At 37.1% G+C, this 22,801-nt stretch overlaps 2 protein-coding genes across 5 annotated transcripts; both read left to right on the top strand.

The window, feature by feature from the left end:
- Positions 1 to 746: 746 nt before the first annotated feature.
- LOC110770086 (uncharacterized) lies at positions 747 to 16,050 on the top strand. 4 transcript variants are annotated; one of them, XM_021974200.2, is made up of 26 exons: positions 747 to 1,187; positions 1,299 to 1,379; positions 1,639 to 1,776; positions 2,148 to 2,258; positions 2,351 to 2,401; positions 2,554 to 2,654; positions 4,163 to 4,256; positions 4,453 to 4,584; positions 4,682 to 4,936; positions 5,057 to 5,135; positions 5,660 to 5,751; positions 5,857 to 5,940; positions 6,335 to 6,409; positions 6,517 to 6,564; positions 6,873 to 6,968; positions 7,263 to 7,492; positions 7,910 to 11,406; positions 11,529 to 11,608; positions 11,779 to 11,859; positions 12,806 to 12,877; positions 12,957 to 13,056; positions 13,164 to 13,218; positions 13,948 to 14,076; positions 14,166 to 14,283; positions 15,125 to 15,204; positions 15,448 to 16,050. In XM_021974200.2, exons 1-26 carry the CDS (start codon positions 1,023 to 1,025, stop codon positions 15,866 to 15,868), a joined length of 6,465 nt encoding a protein of 2,154 aa, XP_021829892.2. In that variant the 5' UTR covers positions 747 to 1,022; the 3' UTR covers positions 15,869 to 16,050. The 4 variants fall into 4 exon arrangements, with proteins under 4 accessions (XP_021829892.2, XP_021830018.2, XP_021829953.2 ...); XM_021974326.2 differs by lacking the exons at positions 747 to 1,187; positions 1,299 to 1,379; positions 1,639 to 1,776 and having other exon boundaries at positions 2,344 to 2,401; XM_021974261.2 differs by lacking the exons at positions 747 to 1,187; positions 1,299 to 1,379; positions 1,639 to 1,776 and having other exon boundaries at positions 2,361 to 2,401.
- Positions 16,051 to 17,529: 1,479 nt separating this feature from the next.
- LOC110769760 (glutamate receptor 1.2-like) lies at positions 17,530 to 21,730 on the top strand. The gene is made up of 5 exons (XM_021973827.2): positions 17,530 to 17,824; positions 18,426 to 19,711; positions 19,843 to 20,146; positions 20,254 to 20,624; positions 21,017 to 21,730. Exons 1-5 carry the CDS (start codon positions 17,530 to 17,532, stop codon positions 21,314 to 21,316), a joined length of 2,556 nt encoding a protein of 851 aa, XP_021829519.2. The 3' UTR covers positions 21,317 to 21,730.
- Positions 21,731 to 22,801: the final 1,071 nt, after the last annotated feature.

The following is a 22,801-nucleotide window of genomic DNA, read 5'->3' on the forward strand; positions in this document are numbered from 1 at the left end:
CATTTGCGTGGCTTGGGCCCACTTAAGCTTGTAGCGTGGCTATGTGTGAAATAATGATTTCCTGCTTGGCATGGCATGTCGCTTGGCGTGCTTGAATTTTGTCGTCTTTGAAAGGAGACATAATGCTTGACAAAATAATTAGCATGAGCTTGTAGAGCCAATGCCTTTTATAGGCTCATTTTAATTCCTAGCGTGATAAATTGCATATTTATTTGGCATGGCACGTGTTTGTGGCTCGTGCAAGCGTGCATGAAGAATTTCGCATGCTCTGCATCGGGTTTCTTCTTAATAACGTGTCACATTGGGCCAGGGATTTATTTGGGCCCAACCCTTGATTTTTTGGGCCTCAACAGGGGCAATGGGTTTCTGGGTTCTACGCAGGGAGGGGGTGGGTTGCAAGTTGGTAGGGTTTTTTTTTTCTTTCTAAAATCTATTTTATTTTCAATTTTATGTTTGTATTTTAAATTTTTTTAAGCAATTAAAACACCTAGGTGCACAAAATTACTAAAACACCCCTGCTACGTCATCAAACTTAACGGACTTTTGGATGAAGTTAACGGTAGGGGCAATGTGGAACATCAAACCTTGATCGAGGGGCCAAAGTGGGTCACCTAAACTTTAAGGGGATAAAGTAAGAATTGACAAATGTTTCAGAGTGCACTGTATCTATTAAGCCAATGTTTTAGATTACTTAAATTTTCTGATTGGAGGGTTTAGAATCCAACTCAGCTGAATACAGCTGAACTTTCCTTCAGAATCATTGAAATCTGAATTGAAGAAGCCCCTTCTCCTCCTAATACAAAATTATTAAAAGAAAAGAAAACAAGACAGAAAAATAGTAACACCAACTCATTTCTCCTCCACGAGGACGAGGACGCGGACGACGACGACCAGCCGCAGGAGCTTCACAACCACGATTTTAGAACAAAGAAAACACTCTTCTTCTCTATAGCTCCTTGAGACTCAGTAGCCCCTCGTCAGTTCTTCAAAACTAGAAACACAGTGAAAGAGAAAGAGGGAAGATGGATATAGAGTTTGAGGCGAGGGTGAAACCTCTGGAATACAAAGTGAAGGCAATGTCACGTGAGTCGCCGTCCCAGAAGGCGGGTCACGTGCTCGACGCCGACCTCCGCTCCCACTGGTCCACCGCTACCAACACCAAGGAGTGGATTCTTCTCGAGCTCAACGTACCTCCTCTCCCTCCCTCCCTTTCTGCTCTAACCCTAACCCTAATCCTACCTATTTTATGATTCACTTAATTTTGATTTAGTTTAAATTTTGTCTTCTGGGTTTGGTAGGAACCTTGCTTGTTATCGCACATACGAATTTACAATAAGTCTGTGCTCGAATGGGAAATTTCAGTTGGCTTACGCTACAAGGTTAGTCAACTGCTTTTTTGTTTGTTTGTTTTTGTTTTGAGTATGGGAAATTTCATTTCTTTGTCTAACTAGACTCATGAAAGTTGTTTGCTTTGAATCCACTTTAGCATCTGTGGTATCTTAACATAATTGATTGTATATGATTTAAGGGTAATGTGAACTGCTGATATAGCTTCAAGCTTCAGTTCTGCATGTTTTAGATGAATTTTCTACCAAGTTGTTTGCTCTGGGGTTTTTACTTCATTTCATTTTTGAACAGCCAGAGACATTTGTAAAAGTTCGCCCACGTTGTGAAGCACCGCGACGCGACATGATCTATCCCATGAACTATACTCCCTGTCGCTATGTGCGAATATCTTGTTTGAGGGGAAATCCCATAGCTATTTTCTTCATACAGGTATGATATGGGAATTATATCTGCAACATTATTGATTTGATCTGCCTTAGCGTATGAAATATGAATAAATCCATATGTGCTTGCTTGCGATAAATTTCATTTATCAAGCTCTGAATTTTTGCCCCCCATGCCGCACCATTTGTCCTTTTGTTATAGCTACCTCTCCAATGAAATAACAAGTCCATTCCCAATCGTTTGAAACTCCTAACTTTTCTGCAGTTTTGAATATATATACATGTATATAGATATATAAATATATTATTTCTCTTCGATTATGTCCTGCCTAATAACGATCCCATCATGTGATTAATGAATCACATCTGGTCTCAGATTTATTGGCACTAAGATTTCTTATATTTCTAACGTTTCAGCTTATCGGGGTTTCAGTGACTGGCCTGGAACCAGAGTTTCAACCAGTTGTTAACCACTTGTTGCCATCCATTATATCTCACAAACAAGATGCCCATGATATGCATCTTCAGGTGGATCCAATTGTGCTATCTATAATGTTTACTGTGTACCCTGTTTTTGTATTTTTATATCTCTCTGCCTTCTGATGCCTACTAGTTTGTAGTTGCTTAAAGACATGACAAGTCGGTTGCTTGTGTTCCTTCCCCAACTTGAGGTACATTCATTTGTCTCAGATTTGTATATAATTTCTTTTATTTCTGCTTTAGTCCCTTATTTTTCTTTGTCTCTTACCCTTATCTGATTTTCTTCTATTTTCTATTACACTGATGGCATTTTCTTTGCACCCTTTTCTTGCAAACGGTGCAGGCAGACCTTAACAACTTCTTGGATGCTGCTGAACCTAATTTACGTTTTCTTGCTATGCTTGCCGGTCCTTTTTATCCCATACTTAATCTTGGGAATGAAAGGTATGTACCTGCTTAATATCTTTCATGCATGCTATCTCCCAAATCCAGCTTGCAATGATCTTTGCTTGCATGTTGTTACAGATGATGTATATACTTTATCTTCATGCCTTTGCAACTCAATTGCTTAATTTTTGTGAGCACAAAGTGATTATTTAGAGTATTCTATGGTAAAGAATTTCTTATATGCTTGCTATCTAGAGTATTCTCTTTTTGTAATTTAATGATAACTATAGAAATATTCCGGAGTACCTTGGTTTTATTCTATTTTGAGCTTATAAGAGCTGCGTATTTGACTTTTGGAATGAGAATTGATTTGAAGAACAATTTTTTTTCAGTTTCAAACCTTATAATCCTGTTTCTATCTTTCCTGTTTGTATTATCTGTTACTGCTCCTTTATCATGTTTTATGGAATATATACATCTACCTTGATGCAAAATCGAGGTGACAGAGGGTGTTAAAAGGTTCTTAAGGGAAAAATAATTGATAACACATTTGAGGGTTGGTTGTAGGGAGTAGGGTTTTAAGTGGCAATCTGTGCAAAGGTTATTTTAGGCAGATGTGCAGGGATATTTTTGTTTTTGGGGGTCAAATATGCAGGGATTATATGGGAAAGAAGTGTAGGAAGTTTAGACCCTTTAGGGTAAGGATATCAGTTGATGTAATTAGAAGCTTGTTGTTTGGAGGTTTGACTGGTAATCAAAGAAATTTTGTTGGGTGCTGTTATTGTACTAAAATAAGGTCTAGTACTAGTAGTTCAAGCGCTTTTGTTTGGTTAGTTTTGGTTGATAAAGTGAATTGAAGGATTGGAGTTTGTTAATTATGCGAAGTCTTGGCTTTGAAGGTCTGACACTGATTTGAAAGAGTTTCCTGAAAAAGCGCATATTGGCATTTTTCGAATATGTTGTACATATATTAGTTCGGCAGGCTAAATGCTACTCTAGCATTACCCAAATGGGGGTCTTTGGCAGGTTAAATGCCAATCTAGCTTTATGAGATTGGGGGCTGCCTTCTGCTTGGTCCGTTAGTTCATGTAGAGGTCATAAACCTTATCCTATATTTAACTTAACCCTAAAAATGAGCTAAAATCATTGGAAATTCATGTATTTCTTTCAAGCCCAAGAATTACAGGCCAGTGTTAAGGTGCAATAACGAAGCACTTTTCTCCTTTTTCCTGTTCCAATGTTTAGTAAAGCGTGTTCCCATCAAATAATTGATTTCCAATGGTTCAACAATCGAAGTCCTTACTAATTAAGTCATCTAAAAGCTGCATAAAACATTTTGCACATCAGATGTCTATATGGACAACGATCATTTTTGGGAATGACACATTTGAAACATTTTGTTAAGTTTGCTGTTAGCCGTAAATTTGACTTTGTTCTATAATTTTTGGCATTTCAGTCATCATCGCTCATGTAGATCTCTCATCTTTTTGCACTCTATTACACATTTAGGTCACTTAGCTATGCCAATGTACTTACTATAATGTTGTCTTGTATTGATACTGCAGGACAGCTGCAAAGTCTTCAGGCAATATCTCAGACTCTGAAGTTTCTAAACATAGTCAGCTGTCATCAGCCTTAACTGTGTCTTCTAACTTTGAGGTCTCATTTTGCTCTTTTTTTTCTTCATCATTGTCTTCTTTTCTTTTTGTCTTTGACTTCACATGCATGACTTTATTCCAATGTTCCCCTCTCTGGACTGTAGAACGGTGGCCTGTATAGAGGATTGATATTAAATGAACTTTTCATTATTTATGGTCTTAGATGATTTATAGCTTGCTCCTTTTATTGTATGCAGCCACGAAGATCACGCGGCACTTCACCTTTCGTCCTGTCAACATCCAGTTCTATAGTATTCCGTGCAGATGCAATTTTTGTGCTGTTGAGAAAGGCATATAAAGATTCTGATTTAGGAATTGTTTGCAGAATGGTAATTAATGGGTCTCCTCACTTTTTCCTTTTGATGGTCGTTTGGCAAGGTTTTAATTTTACTACATGATTGGACACTTTTATGCATTTGATCTCAGGCTGCTAGAGTTCTGCATAAGCTTATAGAGCCTGTGGCACATGAAGGATCAACACCTCCTGGTGAAGTGACATATGGAGATGAAGCAGTAAAATCAGAAATAACTAATCCGGCTCCTTTAGTTGATTACTCAAACTTGTTTGGAGAAGAGTTCCAGTTGCCTGGTGATCACTGGGACTCAAGCTATCTTAACATCTTGGATATAGGAGCAGTGGAGGAAGGGATTTTACATGTTCTTTATGCTTGTGCGTCACAGGTTGATTACAGCAATAGTGATATTAAACTCAATAAGCATCCTCTGCTATTCTGATGTCTGTTTTTTGTTCGCTGCTATTCTGATCTATCCACTTACAATTTAACCTGTGATGTTTCTCAGCCTCAGCTCTGCAGCAAATTAGCAGATAGAACTTCTGACTTCTGGTCTGCATTACCGCTAGTTCAAGCATTACTGCCAGGTTGATTGTCCCACCTAATCACTCTTCCTAGTAATTGTCGTGTCATATAGATGTCCTAATAATTTGAAGTTCCACAATCATTCTTAGAAGTTTTGGAAACCAGAATTCTGTCTTTCTGGTTAAACCCTAATGTGTGCCTTCTGAAATGTTGCTTTGCAAAAAGTAGTTTTATACTTAATCAGACAATAATACAGACATATATATGTGTTTTTTTTTTAATGTTTTCTTCTTGGTCTGAAGTGGTAATTATTTTCTACTTTTGTTTTTTATGTTTAAGCTTTTAGGTTCGTTGACCAATTGACTTGGTCTAGTTTGTTTCCACTTCTTCTGGGGACTCTTTTTTCCTTTGTTTGCTTTCAAATTTTAAGTTTTTCAGTATTACACATAATGGTTTTCTAAAACTTTTTTTTACATTAAATTAGAAATTTGGATTTCGTTGATCTGATTTCTGAATTTTACTGAGAATTCTGGGGTGATTTCTGGTTGATCAATTTGTTTCACATGTTCTTCTTTGGGTTTTATAGCACTTCGTCCCTCTGTTAGCCGTCCGTCTGACATTGTTGATGATAGTTTCTCTCAATGGAAACAACCAATTGTTCAACAAGCCCTCCCCCAGGTTGTGCTTAATGTTAATGAAAATTATTCATTTTGGCTTGGTAAATTTGATATTGTATTTTGACCAGTAGATCATATTATTCTGATCATGGTGTTATTACTGCAGATTGTAGCAACATCATGTTCATCATTATACCGTCCACTTCTTCATGCTTGTGCTGGCTATTTATCATCATATTCACCATCACATGTTAGTGACTTTGCTCATTATTATTAGCCTGCTTAGAATTCTATCCTTGCCTATTCATCTCTATTTCTAATACTCTTTTTTTAAATTTTTTATATGTGAGAATGAGAGAAACATTCTTTGCATTTAAGATATGACCAATTGGATGAAAAATAATATTCTGTTGATGTAGAAAAGGATGACATTGGTTGTTTCAAGGTGTATAATGGAAATAAGTTAAATTTACTTGTGAGAATTTTTGATATTTTGTGGATACTTTTACTCATAGCAGTATATATTCCATAAATATAACTTCTAATAAGCACAAACCCATACCCTATTGCTCAAAGCTTTATTTTTCAAGAATTATATTATTGTCACTTGGGAACAAACTGTGTTTACCTGTTTTGTCTTGCAGGCTAAGGCTGCATGTGTTTTGATTGATCTCTGTTGTGGCGTGCTAGCACCTTGGCTAAGTCAAGTGATTGCGAAGGTTTGTCTGAGGCAGATTTCTTTTGCTGTAACTTTCTCATAGTGTGGTTTAGTTCTCCTGTGTGTTTACACTTCTATTCGAACTTCTTCTTTTTGGTTTGAATACAGGTTGATCTGGCTGTAGAGCTTCTAGAGGATCTTTTGGGTGTAATTCAGGTTTGCTTTTCAATTATATGAACAAGAAATATTAATGTTATAATGCTCTTATGTATCATCTCAGATTGTCAAAGGTAAGGAAGATAGGTTGAGTCATATATGCATACGATCAAACTTTGATGAAGTGACAACTGGGTCAGCTGTTAAAGTTTCTTGTTTTTGCACATGAGATATTTTTGGGTTCGAATAAATATAAAACTTTATCCAGGATAGAGTACTAGGTTTACATGAACTTTGAATGTTATGCATTTTCTGACAGCTAGCTTTGTTTTCATTATGTAAAAACTCTGTCATTGCTCTTGTTTTAGGGTGCTCGCCACTCCCTGCTTCGTGCTCGTGCTGCCTTAAAATACGTTGTTCTGGCTCTCTCTGGTCACATGGATGATATGCTAGGAAAGTATAAGGTATTGATTCTGTTTGGTTTTCTTGTCATCATGATTGGTAATTTAAAAGTTTATCTGCTTCATTGTTTTGGTTTATATGTTAGTGTCTTGGATAGGCAGAGAGCTCAAATGTTTCTGTTTGGATAGTTAGAGTGTTAGCTTTTTGTAATGTCATTGTCAATTATCCCTTTTGGACCGCTACATAAGCTTACTTTTACTTATTGAGTTAAAAGAATCTTTCTATAATGGCTATGTTTTTTTTTATAAATTTAAAAAAAGATAACTTCTTTTTGGTGTACTTTTTTCTGTTTTCAGGAAGTTAAGCATAGGTTACTCTTTCTTGTGGAGATGCTAGAGCCTTTCCTTGATCCTGCTGTAGGAAGATTGAAGGGAATAATAGCCTTTGGAGATCTGTCTTCTGCACATCCAGAAAAGCAGGAAGAGAATTGTGTTATTGCCCTCAATGTAATTCGCACGGCAGTGCAGAAACCAGCAGTTCTTCCTTCACTGGAATCTGAATGGAGGCGTGGATCAGTTGCTCCTAGGTAATACATGCCTGTCTTAAGGAAAATTTATAATAACTAGTTTTAAAAGGGAGTGGGGGATTTTTGTATAAAAAATTGATTATAAATGCCATTTTGACTTGTTGGCTTTGCCTGCTCAAATCTTACTTTATTCAAATTCATGTTGCTCAAATGTATATGAAATTCCATATGGCTCTGAAGAAAAGATGAATAATCTTTTATTTATTGTTACCACAGTTCACAATGCATGAATAATCTTCTATTTACTGTTACCACAGTTCACAGTTCACAATGCACAAGTGAATGTTATCCTGTTGTTTCCCGCATACCACTTTGTTTATTGATTTTTATATTTCAAATTAACATTTTGTGTTTTCGCCTATGACAATTTTTGTTGGCTATTTTGGATTGTTGATGGATATACAATTCTTGATGCAGTGTGCTACTCTCAATATTGGAACCTCACATGCAGCTACCTCCTGAAATTGACCTTCGAACATCTCCTGTCCCTAGAGCACTGGAACCTGAATCTTTATCTGGTTTATCTCATTCTTCAGCTTCTCACCATGGGGTAGCTTCAAAATCAAATAGCCAGGATGAATTTGACGGGAAGATAGATGTTTCTGATACAGCCGTAAAAATTGACATTTCAGAAGACGCCAGTCTTCTTTTTGCACCTCCAGAACTGCATAACATTGTATTGACAAGTGTATCCAGTTGTCCCAACGAGAACAGTTCTGTCTCTAACCATGGGGATTCTGGCTCTGAACCAAAACATCTGGTCGGGAAACATTTTCCACACAGGTTTCAAATTGACTTAAAACTAGATGCTGGTTTCTCTGCGGAATATTTCAACTTGCAAGCAGATTATTTCCAACTTATAACCTATCACGACTGCGAGCTCAGGGCTTCTGAATTTCGGCGATTGGCCTTAGATTTGCATTCACAGAATGAGATTACCATTGAGAGTCATGATGCTGCTATAGATGCTTTGCTCTTGGCTGCAGAGTGCTATGTCAATCCATTTTTTATGATGTCTTTTAGAGGAAATCCAAAGTTAATGAAGGAGATAAACGTCAGTGGGATTAGGAATCCACAAAATCATGAAAATGGGATGCGAATGGTCTCTGGAAAGTCTAAGAATGACCTAGAAACAATATCTCTTCTTGAAAGGAAAAGAGACAAAATTGTTCTTCAAATTCTGCTCGAGGCTGCAGAGTTAGACAGAGAGTATCGAGAAAAGGTTTCAGATGGAGGACTTAGTCCGTACTACACCGTAGGATTTGATGAACAAGTCATTAGGTTGTCTCCGCTTGATGTACAATCTGCGGATGCCATCACCTTGGTTCGACAAAATCAAGCTTTGTTGTGCTGCTTTCTGATTCAACGATTGCGAAGGGAGCAGCACTCGATGCATGAAATTCTTATGCAGTGTATGATATTCTTGTTGAATTCTGCGACTAAGCTATACTGTGCTCCAGAACATGTGATTGACATTGCATTAGGATCCGCTGAGTACTTAAATGGGATGCTAACATCCCTGTATTATCAGTTCAAAGAAAACAATCTGCAGTTGGAGCCGGAAACAATTCATGGGATACAACGACGGTGGATACTGCTTCAAAGATTGGTAATTTCTTCAAGCGGTGGCGATGAGGAAACAGGCTTTGCAATCAATAAAAATGGTTTCCGTTATGGAAATCTGATTCCACCTTCAGCCTGGATGCAGAGGATTTCAACTTTTTCTAGATGCACATCACCTCTTGTTCGATTTCTTGGTTGGATGGCAGTATCTCGTAATGCAAGACAGTACATGAAGGACCAGCTTTTACTTGCTTCTGATCTACCACAGCTGACATCTCTATTGTCTACATTTGCAGATGAACTTTCTGTTGTAGATAATGTTGTCAGTCGAAAATATGAAGAATCAAGGGGCGAAATTGTTTCTGCACCCATTAAAGGATTTGAAGTTGCTGATCAGCAGCATCAGGACCAATCTTTTCGTGTCATTTACCCTGATCTCTTTAAGTTCTTTCCTAATATGAAAAAGCAATTTGAAGCTTTTGGAGAAACCATTTTGGAGGCTGTTGGGTTGCAGTTGAAGTCTCTTCCTTCCAGTATGGTGCCCGATATTTTGTGTTGGTTCTCTGATTTGTGTTCATGGCCATTTCTACATACAGAGCAGCTTTCTGCTCGAAATAGTTCTGACCATTTGAAAGGCTATGTTTCAAAGAATGCCAAAGCAATCATCCTCTATACACTTGAAGCCATTGTAACCGAGCACATGGAAGCAATGGTGCCCGAGATACCTAGAGTGGTGCAAGTGCTGGCATGTCTTTGTAGGGCATCTTACTGCGATGTGTCATTTCTTGATTCTGTATTGTCTTTGTTGAAACCAATCATTTCATATTCTTTATATAAGGTGTCTGATGAGGAAAGGTCATTGGTAGATGATTCATGTGTTAATTTTGAGTCATTATGCTTTGATGAGCTTTTCACTAACATCAGACAGGGTGCTAACCAAGATAATTCTACTGAAAAAGTATACAACAGAGGATTGACAATTTTCATTTTGGCGTCTGTCTTTCCTGATTTATCTGCTCAGAGGAGGAGGGAAATGCTGCAGTCCTTAATTTTTTGGGCCGATTTTACTGCGTTTGAGCCAACTTCTTCTTTCCACAATTACCTTTGTGCATTCCAGAGTGTTATGGAGAGTTGCAAACTTCTGTTAGTTCAGACTTTGCAGTTCTTTGGTGCCATCCCACTGGAGCTGCCCACTGAGGGACAACATGAAAGTGGACTGGGGTCACATTCATGGTTCCTCAGTGATGTCTACCGCAGTTCAAGTCAAGATAAGGCCTCCGAGAAGTTAGAAGGTGACAATGTTGGTGCTGATATTGTGAATAAAAAGGTTTATCATTTATTTCCTGAGGAAATAGAAGAATTCTCAAAACACTTGGAGGTTCTTATTGGTAAGCTTTACTCGACGACTGAGCTATGTTGGAATCTTCATCATCAACTATCTAAGAAGATGACTATTACATCAACAGAGTGTTTTATGTACTCAAGATTCTTGGCATCAATTGCACAAAGAGTTAATGACGCTCAAGAAAATGACGCCGAAATTTCTTTCCCATCTACGTCAATTGATCAGTTCCCTGATCATTGGAGGACTGGTTTAGAAGTGATTTCTGAGACCATTCTGACCCTTCAAGAAAACAGATGCTGGGAAGTTGCTTCTGTTGTGCTTGATTGTGTACTTGCTGTGCCCCATAAGTTTGGCTTTAATAGTGTGATTGGCTCCATCTGTTCTGCAATAAAAAGTAGTTCTTGCAATGCACCGAAAATTGCTTGGCGCCTGCAGAGTGATAAATGGCTATTGATTTTACTTACCAAAGGTGTCCATTCCCTCAAGGAATGTGAGGTTCCTCTTGCTAATTTGTTCTGTACAATGCTGGGTCATCCTGAACCTGAGCAACGATCTATAGCCCTTAAGCTCTTAGGAAAACTTGTTGGCCAAGATTTGAGTGGAGGAACTGCCCTTCAATCTTCCATGTTCTACAAAAATTTAGTTTCACCTGGATTTGTTACATCTGTTCCCGAGTCGATTATTTCTCATTTGGTTTCAAGTACATGGAATCTGGTGGTTGTCCTTGCTTCATCTGATGCATCATTACTTGTGAGGACTCGGGCAATGACACTTCTTGTAGATTGTATCCCATTTGCTGAGCGACGTCTGCTGCAGTCTTTTCTTGCCGCAGCTGATAGTGCTCTTGGCTTGGGAGAGCTTGCCCGTCGAAATTGTGAGGGCCAATTGCTGAGGCTTTCATTAGCACTGATTGCTGGTGCTTGTCTATACAGCCCGGATGAAGATATCTCTCTGATTCCTCAGAATGTTTGGAAGAATATTGAGACTCTGGCATCGTCAAAGCCTGGTATCCACTTGTTATATTTCTCTAATTTTATTGAATTATTCTGGAGATGTTGGGAGTGAATGTTTTGTCTTTCCTTTTTTATTTATTTTAATTTTTAATTTTTCCCATTGTCCCTTTTCTAGATGGAAGGTCTGGGGATGTCGAGAAAAGGGCTTGCCAAGTCTTGTGTAGATTGAAAAGTGAAGGGGATGAAGCTAAAGAGGTAGGTAACGGGAAAATTATTGTTTATTGTTGTCATAGCATAATATGTCAAAGATATTGGAGTATATGCCAAACTTTTTCGTTGGAACTGGTTTTTTTTCCTTTTTAATTGTTTTAATCAGCAATTTAAAATTATATTACTTATTAATTGAACCACATTTTACATGTAAGGTCCTGAGAGAAGTGCTAACTTCAAGCTCTTCAAAACAATCTGACCCAGATTTTGAAAGTACTCGTGAGTCCGTTCTTCAGGTGAGGAACATTTTAGAGATGATGTGGTAAATTTAATTTGATTGCAGAGAGTGATTTTATTGATGTTATTGTAATTTTGTTTGCATGGAAAAATCTTTGCTTGATCACGCCATCCAAAAAATTTAAGGTAGAGGAAGTAAGTTCAATCATGCATAATTTTATACCAAGATGAACACCACACATTTACAATCCTCTGGGGTAAATTTCTTCTTAGATGGTCATAAAGTTGTTATTGAACTGCATGGTGCACAAATTCAGATAAATTAACTTGGACTCACATTATACATTGTAACCAAAAAGTTATACTATTTATTTATATTCTGAATGAAGCTAGGATTGCTTGCTAGAGGTCATTGCTTCTGTTATAAAAAGGGTTGCATTCTGACGTCAATACAATATTTATATGTGTTGGTGGCATATTTGATCTTGTAGCATGTGTTGTTTAACAGATTGTTTCTCAAATTTCTGCTATGAATGTTTTGCTTTTTAATCAATTTTAGGTCTTATTTATTTATTTATAAAATTATTGGAGCTTTAAAAAGCCTAATTTGATACTAACAGTCATAACTGACATGGTATCTATACATCTCAAATGCTATCTGAACAGGCATCCATCCAATGTTTACTTAACATATTGAAAGATTAAAAAAAACATCTTAGAACTTTGGGCAATTATCTATTACTTTGATATTGCTGTAGACGCTTGAAACAGATATGAATTCTTATGTTCCCAAAATAAGAAAAACAGGATAACTATTCGTCTGTGTCCTATAAATGTTACAAAAGGAGGGATTAGGATAAGAGATGAAATTGATCTACCTCACGTCCATCTACTTATTTTTTTTTTATATCCCTTGCTTTTTCCATGGGTTTCCTAGATTAGTTGTTGACTTATACTGCCTTTCCATCTCCTAGTAGCTAATATATAATTATTGATTTGTAACAGGTCCTTTCCAGTTTAACTTCTGCAAAGTCGTACTTTGATATTTTCTCAAACAAAATTGACCAAGAGGTTATGGTAAGCCTGAATTACAATTGTTGCTTTTCATTACATTCCCAACTTATACATGTCTTTCTATTAACTGAATATGTCATAGGAACTAGAGGAGGCTGAATTAGAATGGGACATCCTTCAGAAAGAACATGCATTACATGAATCACCAACCAAAGATGGACATCAGATTCTTTCTCTAAGCTGTAAAGCTTTCTTTCCTTATATTTCTCATTACAGCTATTGGCCGTTGGAGAATGGTCATGTTAAAATTTGTTTGTGGAAATGGTAAACTTAACACTTTGTTTTTCAGCTCCCGTGGAAGATGTTGCACGCCTTAAGCAAATCAAGGATTGCATTCATTCCTTGTAAGTGATAAAAATATTAATGGTATTTTCATTCCTTGTAAAAATATTTTTACCACTTACCACACATGTACTGGTGACACCCTCTTTCACGTCTATAAATACCTCTGAATATTACTTTCAAGTTCTTATTAAAAGTTTTGTTTTTTTTACTTTGAAATTGCTATGGGCTGGTAACACAGACAAGTTTGCTAATTCCAGGATGTCTGCAGTTTTACCTCTTGTGAAATTTTTCCATCCCTAGTTTTAATTGGTATTAACCTGTAATAAAACTAACTGCTAGACAACACTAGATGAGCTTCAGAATATCAGCAGTAAGTAATCAGCTATTTTACAATTTTTATTGTTAAGCTTGCATCCTTACTTATATTGAATTGCAATATATTGTGGCGCACTGTCAAGTAGTACTTCTCCCAGGCGTTTTTATGTTGAAAAGAATGAGGTTCTTATCTTACTAAAGGATCCACTAGCTCAAACGTTGGTTGTTAAGATGTTCTGAGTCCAATTTGCCATAGGACCTTATCTTGAAGGCACCTAATCTTTGATGGCTGATGAGCACCCAATTTTAAAATAATCAAATCTTACATGAATCAGCTAAACAAAATAAATAATCTTATACATGTTAAACCCTTCAACTTTTGTGCCTATTTTTTGGGAAGGTTTCCAGTTTCTTTTAGCTTGGTATTTTTGTAGACTTCAAATTCAGTTTTTGTGATCTTCCTTTGCTATCAGAGAAAAGTCCAAACTCCATGAAGACATAGTCGCCCGCAGGCAGAAAAAACTTCTTATGAGACATGCCCGCCAGAAATGTTTTGAAGAGGCAGCTTTACGAGAAGCTGAGCTACTTCAAGAACTTGATAGGTGTTGCTTCCTTAGTGGCTCATCTTGTTTTATATTGTAGTGATTTGATATTTGTTGGTCCACAACTAACATATGGACTAACGTACCAGGGAGAGAGCAGCTGAAGTTGAAAAGGATATCGAGAGACAGAGATTGCTAGAACTTGAGCGTGCAAAAACCAGGGAGCTGCGACAAAACCTTGAGATGGAGAAGGAAAGACAAGCCCAGGTAAAACCCCTTTTCAGTACTGTCTTGATCTGCGATGAAAACCCTTTTCCATGCTATCTGGATCTGCTATGTTTCAAATAATTGACATTGGAAATGCCGGTAATTGGCAGATTATGGCAAATTTGGGTGAAGAATTTGTCAGACCATGGTTCACAGTCTTTGAGACTAAATATTATATTGACTTTGAAACTACACCTTACCCTTGTATTCTTGTTGCATGTCTCATATTAATTTGACCGTGAAGGCCAGGAGGACTTGGACCTAACTGCTTTCTGTAATGCCAATATCCATTGGCAATCATGCTTTTCCCCTTCCTTCCTCTTTTTCCCTACCTACTGATCTATACATGTAGAATTTTATATTAATGCTAGCATTCCTCCATCTCTCCCATCTCTACGTATCTATACATGTAAGATGTATCTATTTATGAATACATACATCATACATGTGTAGACACCCACGAAAATGAATCAAGTAGATATTTTGAAGTCATCACTTGGAAGGAAAAGAGAATTCACCTTCTCTTTTTTGTTTTTTGTTGGCAAAGTATTTGGTCATTCCAGTTTTCTGCCATCCCAAGTCCTCTGATAAAGTATCATTCTTTGACAAATTTACTAACTTGGTGGGGGAACAAAGTCATACCATTCAAGTTTATTATATTTACTGTCATTCTGGAAACCTGAATGGAACTGAAAAGGTGGAAATACTGTATCTGTAAGTCATGGGCCTTTAAGAGGATGCATTTTCTGCAGTTTCTTGTTTCTGGGTTAAAAAATGTTACATGTAATACTTCAGCGAAGAAGAGTTGCATACTAATATCTTGAACCTTTTCCTTTGGCAGAGAGAGCTTCAGCGTGAATTGGAACAGGCTGAAGCAGGAGTACGACCATCACGACGCGACTTTTCCTCTACGTACAGCAGGTGATCCTTTTATGTGATTTGTGGGAACTGCTTAATTATTCTGAAGTTTTGTTCATGGATAGATAGTGTAGACTAAAAAATATTTATTTTTTAGTGGATATAAGGGTGCAGGGGCATGCCACAACAAATGTAAATTAAATATGAATCATGGATTATTGCTGAGCATACTTGTTTTGCTGCATCTATAATTATATGCTGCAATTACTTTATGTTTAGACTCAGTTTGGTATATTCATTTTGCAGTCGGCCACGGGAAAGGTATCGTGAAAGAGAAAATGGAAGAGCAGGTAGTGAAGGTAGCACGAGATCAAGTTCTGGAAATTTGCAGCTTGAAACTTCTACTACCAGTTCTTCCATGGGGACCATGCCAACTGTGGTTCTGTCTGGGTCTCGGCAATTTTCTGGCCAGCCTACCATTTTACAATCTCGTGATCGTCTGGATGATGGTGGCAGTGGTTATGAAGAAAATCTGGATGGAAGCAAAGACTCAGGTGACACAGGTAGTGTTGGAGATCCGGACTCAGTTTCAGCATTTGATGGACAGCCTGGTGGATTTGGATCAGGTCAGAGGCATGGTTCAAGAGGGAGCAAGTCCAGGCAGGTAGTGGAGCGGAGAGAACGGGATGGGAGACGAGAAGGAAAGTGGGAAAGAAAACATTTATGACTAATGACTTCAGAATTAGTGTAGTCTGGTTCTAGGTTAGGATACTCTTGTGTGTATTTTGTAAGGAGAGCTGTTGATAAGAGTTACGACGTGGTTTCTTAATTTGATGGTGATCTGATGAGGTCATCTTTATGTAACATACTTGTACGGTAAGTTATAAAATTGTGTTTAGTATCGGATAAGGTCGCCTTTTCTATTTTCAATACAAACGAGAGTCTAAACTACGAAGGGGAGGGGGGGTTTCTCAGTTCTCACACACACACACTATGTTATGGGGGTTCGAACCTCTTAGGGCCCATATAGATTGATAGATTTGGGAGGGGGATTTTGGATTCGGAAGGCCCAAATTCAAATCATCTTATTTAATTTTACTTTTAGCAAGTGGATTTAGATTAATTATGAAGAAAATTTACTCAATCTAATCGTCATAAAATGGTAGGATATCGACACATTATAACTTATTCTTTTATATTTTTAAACCATAACTTATCCCTTTCAATCATCTCCCAAAATGAACAATCTTTCACCTTATTTCCTACTCTAATATATTCTAATGGCATGTTTACTAATCCGTAATTAGATTTGGAGGAATTAAATTGATGAGGAGTTGGATTGAGGAGAATAAGATTTCTGATTCCTATTAAAGTTGTTTACAAAACCGTATCGGTTGAGGAGAGTTAGATTCCAGATCCCTATTGAAGTTGTTTACTAAATCATATGGAATTGGGGTAGGAGTAGTGCTAATTACAAAAATGTTCTCGTTGGGTTAAAGTAGATGGCAAAGTTGGAATTTTTAAAATCCTGAGGATATAATGGGTAAAAAAGATAAATTCCTAATAGATTAGTTCTCCAGGAATTAGAATATCACATCTCGCCTAAGAATTGAATTCCTCCAAAATCAAGAATTCAATTCAAATTTTGTGTGGGTCCCACTTACTTTTAAATTTCTCTCATCTCTTAAGTCATTCTATAGTGAGGGCGTTATTTATGGCCTTCAGGTGAAGTCCTATCTCTTAACCGCTGGATTAAGCTAACCAATTTGATCCAACGATTAAGAAATAGGGCCTCACCCAAGGACCATATATAACGCCCTCACTATAGAATTCTTACTCGTCTCTTTGAGTGCTATAACCAAAGGTGGCTAGTACTCAAAATAACCTACTAATTACAAGCTGACAAGTAGTTTAGGCTACACTTAACCGTAGTCCTACTTTAACAAGGAAACAATAATAATTCAAAATTGGCTTCAAAACGCGTTTCAATACAATAACGCAAGTTATACAACTTCGACTTCACAAATATGGTAATAAAGTTTTGGTCAGAGATGAATATGGTAATTTGGAGGCTCACTCTACTGTTTTCCCTACATTCATACTTGCAAAAATTTCACTTTTGGGCTGACTATAAATTTCACTTTCGATCTCAATCATTGCATTTGCATGGATGCCAGCTGAACATGCTTGCAAAGTCTGTCATGACTTGGTCTCCTTGTCATATTATATTTACATTAACTTGCTTGGTCAACCTTCTGACCTTGCTTCCTTGCATTTCTTTAGTTATGTCGTGGGTATGGCACATATATTTATTAAGCAAGACGATGCAGAGGTGACATTGCCAACCAACCAAGGAGCAGCACATTATATTAAGCTGGTCATAGACATATGGATTTTTTTTATCCAGGGAAGAAACATGCCGTCCTCTCACTTTTTACCTTCTGTGTTCTTATCAGTTGTTTGTCTGCTGCAATTGAAAAAATGAGTTACGATAGTCCCCTTGTTGTGGAAGAGATTCATGTGGGAGTGATTCTTGATATGAAATCAAGAGAGGGAAGGATTGTTCTGAGCTGCATTTCGGCCGCCGTCTCTGATTTCTACCAGCTGCACAATCACTACAGCACAAGAGTAGTTCTCCACAGCAGGGATTCCAAAGGAGAACCTCTACATGCTCTATCAGCCGGTGAGCCATTCTTTATAACAAGTCTCATATCATATATATCTAATTTGCTTTCTTAATTAGATTTTATTTATTATTTATTTTTGGTTACATGGGCTTGTTTTTGTAGGACTTTTTGGTTCAAATATTTCTTCTTTAACAACTCTGGTGGTTCAAATTAATTCAATATAGTACCTTTTTTTTTTTGGTAGATTAGAATTCCATGGAAAGCGATAGTCTGATAAATTTTAGTCATTAAATTTTTCCTGAACTTTTGTGTGCCAGCTTATGTGGAAGTATCTTATTTATTTATATAAATGTAGGCCCACTCCAAACTTTATTTATTTCAAGAAATAAAATGCCGAGTAAATTGTTACAGTAAGATAGCCTATATAGAGGTAAATGCTCCCGGCCACTTAATTTACAAACTTGTACCAAAATTTTCTTCTTTAACAGCTTTTAGAGGCCGGATCATAGTGTTAATTGAACAAGAGTTGGTACCTCAGGGATTATTCTTAATCATATATGACTAATGTATCTAAAGTTTTAATAGATCAGAACATATATGGAAAGCGATTGTGATTCATATCTATTAAAGTTGTGGTTTACTTGTTACCCAATACAGCTCTTAATCTTTTGAATGACATCAAAGTGGAAGCAATAATTGGTGCACAAACAAGTATGGAAGCACACCTTTTGGCAGATTTGGGAGAAGCAGCTAAAGTCCCAGTGATGTCTCTCTCTGAACCTAGTCCTTCTCCTCTCAACGACAATAAATACCCCTTCCGTATTGGGATCATACCGGATCAAACTTCTCTAGCTATGGCAATCAGCGCCATTTTTGATATTTTCAAATGGAAGGATGTTACTCTTGTATTTGATGAGAACACAGATTATGGGAAAAACATCATTCCAGCTGTGGTCAATTCCTTCCAAGAGACAAATGTGTGTATTGCACACACAAGTTCCATTGCTGCATCCTCAACAAATGAACAAATCATTGAAGAACTCCATAAGTTAATGGAGTTGAAGAGTAAGGTATTTCTCGTCCATATTTCACATTTACTTGTGCCTCGTCTTTTCTTAAACGCGAAAAAGTTAGGAATGATGAGTGAAGGGAACGTTTGGATTTTGACATCAAGTAGCATGAATTTCTTGCATTCCATGGACTCTAATGTGATTGAGTCAATGGAAGGAGTGTTGGGTTTGAAGTCTCATATTCCGGCATCAACCGGCCTCCAAAATCTTACTTCAAGATTGAGGAGGAAATTTTACACGGAGTATCCCAATATGGAGGTAACCGAGTTAAGTCCTTATGGAATTTGGGCATATGATGCAACTTGGGTTCTAGCAGAAGCAGTTGAAAGGACAAGGAGTAAAAATTCTACTAGATCATTCTCCAAACATGGAGTTGTTTTGATTAGAGAAATATTACAAACGGGATTTAAAGGTTTAAGTGGTGAAGTTCAATATCCAGATGGGAAACTGACTTCAGGTGGATTTGAGATTGTAAATGTGGTAGGAAAAGAGGAGAGAACGGTTGGATTTTGGCCTTGCAAAGAAGAAAAAACAACAAAAGAGTCATGCATGCCGCTTAATAATAGGAGAAATTTACTCTTCACCGACAATTTGGAAACAATCAATTGGCCTGGAGGATCCAAGAGGCAATTGAGTAGTGAAATAAAACTGAGAATTGGTGTTCCAGTGAAAGTAGGGTTCAAGGAACTTGTGGGTGTGGAGCATGATCTTCAAACCAATAGAACATATGTCACTGGCTTCTCTATAGATGTATTCGAAACTGCAATTAAAGCTCTGCCGTATAAAGTACATTACGAATTTTTTCCATTTGAGAATGCAAATGGAGTTATGGCTGGGGCTTACAATGATCTTGTTTACCAAGTCTATCTCAAGGTATGGTGATTAGTCCCAATACATGACAGTAACGACTTTTTTGTTTTCTCTCTTACTTCTCAGTCTATTATACAAATTTTTAACTTAGTTCCTGGGTTTCTTTGTCACCTATTGGGGGCATGACACACTAGAATTATGATGCTGTTGTGGGAGATACGACGATCACATCGAACAGGTCTCAATATGTTGATTTCACAATACCATACACTGACTTAGGTGTGGGAATGCTAGTACCAAATGAGAAGGACAACATGTGGATTTTCTTGAAACCTCTCTCAACAGGTCTTTGGATAACAAGTGCGGGTTTCTTCATCCTAACAGGTTTCATCGTATGGTTAATTGAGCGTCCCGTCAACAAAGAATTCCAAGGCACACGATGGCAGCAAATCGGAACGATATTCTGGTTCTCCTTCTCAACCCTTGTTTTTGCTCATAGTAAGTACTCTACCTCACTTCTTCCAATCACTATTATACAGATTTTCCTGCTAAAGCAAGTCTTATCAACTCAATATTTTTTAAGATCTCTTTGTTCTTTGTTGCAGGGGAGAGGTTGTTAAACAACTTGGCCAAGTTTGTAGTGATCATATGGGTTTTTGTTGTGCTTATATTGACTTCCAGTTACACTGCAACTTTAGCATCTATGATGACAGTTAAACAAATACAGTTGAACTCAAGAGGGAGTTATATAGGTTACCAGTCAGGTTCCTTAGGAGTGATAATGAACTTGAATTTCAAAGGGATTAAGCCATACCGTTCAGTTGAAGAATACGCTGATGCTTTATCAAAAGGAAGCAAGCATGGTGGTGTTTCGGCGATAATCGATGAGGTTCCATACATCAACATCTTCCTTGCAAAGTATTCTGCAGACTACTCCATGATTAAAACCAAGTCCACCACCAATGGTTTTGCCTTTGTGAGTAATCTCTCTACTAAAAGTTGCATGCATTCTGGAACATAGAGGGAGCTTATAGGGGACCCCTTTGTTTCTTTGTTTTGGTTAAAGTTACAATAAGAAACAAGTCACTCCGCAATGTGGTTTAATGATCCCAACCGTAAAATTTTAGGGTTTAAGCTTAAGATGGTTCCTGCTAAAAGTGATATAAATTGAAATCATATATCATCATAATTAGTTTATGTATAGGAAAGGAAAACACTGTATTTGTTCATAAACCTAAAAGATAGACCGATGTCCTAGGAGTCTTGAATAACTATCAATTTTAATAAATAAAAGGAAACAAGAAAAAAAAAGTTATACTTTGGTAAGCTTATATATTAATTTGTGATTCATACATCTTTCATATTCAGGTTTTCCCTAAAGGTTCGAAATTGGTTCATGATGTGTCAAGGCAAATAGAACATATGAGAGAAGAAGGAAAGCTTATAGAGATGGAAAAGACCTGGTCTCTTAGAAAAACAACTCTTATGTCTGATGCAGCTACTACAACAGATCCCAGTACTCTTGACCTCTATAGCTTTCGTGGTTTATTCCTCGTTACTGGGATTTCTTCAGCTTTTGCTCTCTTCTTGTTCTTAATTTTCTCCACAACATTTAGAAATCTGATTAGAAAGCAACTGCAATTGATCGGACGACAACTGCAGCGTTGAAGGATGTATTCCTGTCCAATTTAGCATCCAGTGGGAACTGAATAAATTATCTATTGTACATGATGTCCTTTACTAGTTATACAAATTGCTTTCTCCTTTGGAGGATTCTAGTATAACACTGCATGTGTAACTATATGCCAGAAATCGTAGTGTCATAATGCTAAAGTTGTAGAGGGAGTAACATGCAGTTTGCTTAATGTACATTTGGGTATGTGTTCTATTTTTTTTAGGGAATTGTTATTGGCACTCTAAAAAAGTCATCCTACACTCCTTCCTTATAAGGATGTAATGGAGAACTACCACACCTCTCTGTATCGCATTCCTCAAGAGGTGAGGTACAAATCCGGGAAAAGGAACTTATTTCCGTATAGATGGTAACTCGATTTCCGCTAGCTCCAACAAAGTATCAAAGGATTAGAGTCTAAGAGGACTGAATTAAAGCCCTAGTTATCCTTGTGTGCTTTCCAATTTGGTTGTATGTGTGAAAAGAATGAAATATGGTGTTTTGGATTTGTCAATTTTTGCCATGATTACTATCCACACGGCTGTACGGCTGTGAATGGCACAATAATCCTTGGTAGGAAAAGAACGTACGTAAAATCCACGGATACAATAATCCTTTAATCTGTTGTGCTTAGAGCACCAAATGGAACAAATAAAATGAAAGAAATAACTCTCAATTTATTAACTGATTGAGATAACAAATGTACAAAGAGAATCTCACAAATTGGCTCACACAAATTATTTCTACGTGAGCTCCTTTTATTACAAAACAAATGGTTTTCCTTCTAATACGTAAAGCCATAAACAAGTTTGTGATGGAGAGAAAAACAAGGATAACCGATACAAAGTAATTGACCAAGATTTGTATCGAGCCACATATATGTCAACATAATCCTTTGTGAAGAGAATAGACAAGACCAAAAGGGCTTTATATGCCTGTTGCTTCCTATGGAATACCTTGGTAGAAAAGAATAAGTTCTCTTTTTACTCAACATCCAAATGGTCTCACCAAGCCTAGCTTTTTTATTTAGAGAAGGCATAAATTTGAAATCTTAGCTGTGGATACAAAAAAAGAGGGAAAAAAGAAGAAGAAAATTACCGAAAGTCTCTTTAAATTGGCATAACATGCCCAGTGTTGCTGCCTTGAGAATCAAGTGCACCAGTCGATATGAGGTTCCCTCTCAGAGGAAGAACTTGACATATTCCATGAACTTTTATCTTACCCAACCTAAGGTATATGCATAAGAATTATAAATAAAAAATTTCGTATATGATAATCCTTAGAGGAATATGTCAAGTATATATATATGCCAAGTTGAGCATCTGTTTATGATAAATAATAAATCCCATCAGTTTCTCATTGATAATTAATGTAAGAGAAATGAGCAACGATATTTTTCTTTTTCTTTTGCTTGATTTTAAATATCTTTTACAGATTGACATATGTCGAAATGCTGAAATGTTGTTGTACATGTGTTTCCC

Source organism: Prunus avium, chromosome 2 (assembly GCF_965620075.1).
Source record: "Prunus avium chromosome 2, drPruAviu1.hap1.1, whole genome shotgun sequence".
NCBI lineage: Eukaryota > Viridiplantae > Streptophyta > Magnoliopsida > Rosales > Rosaceae > Prunus > Prunus avium.

Coding starts and splice junctions, on each gene's coding strand:
- LOC110769760 (XM_021973827.2), top strand. CDS start 17,530: ATGGATTTTTTTTATCCAGGGAAGAAACATGCCGTCCTCTCACTTTTT. Junction 17,825..18,425: donor TCTACATGCTCTATCAGCCG/GTGAGCCATTCT, acceptor TACCCAATACAG/CTCTTAATCTTTTGAATGAC. Junction 20,625..21,016: donor CCACCAATGGTTTTGCCTTT/GTGAGTAATCTC, acceptor TTTCATATTCAG/GTTTTCCCTAAAGGTTCGAA.
- LOC110770086 (XM_021974200.2), top strand. CDS start 1,023: ATGGATATAGAGTTTGAGGCGAGGGTGAAACCTCTGGAATACAAAGTG. Junction 2,655..4,162: donor CTTAATCTTGGGAATGAAAG/GTATGTACCTGC, acceptor TTGATACTGCAG/GACAGCTGCAAAGTCTTCAG. Junction 6,410..6,516: donor TAAGTCAAGTGATTGCGAAG/GTTTGTCTGAGG, acceptor GTTTGAATACAG/GTTGATCTGGCTGTAGAGCT.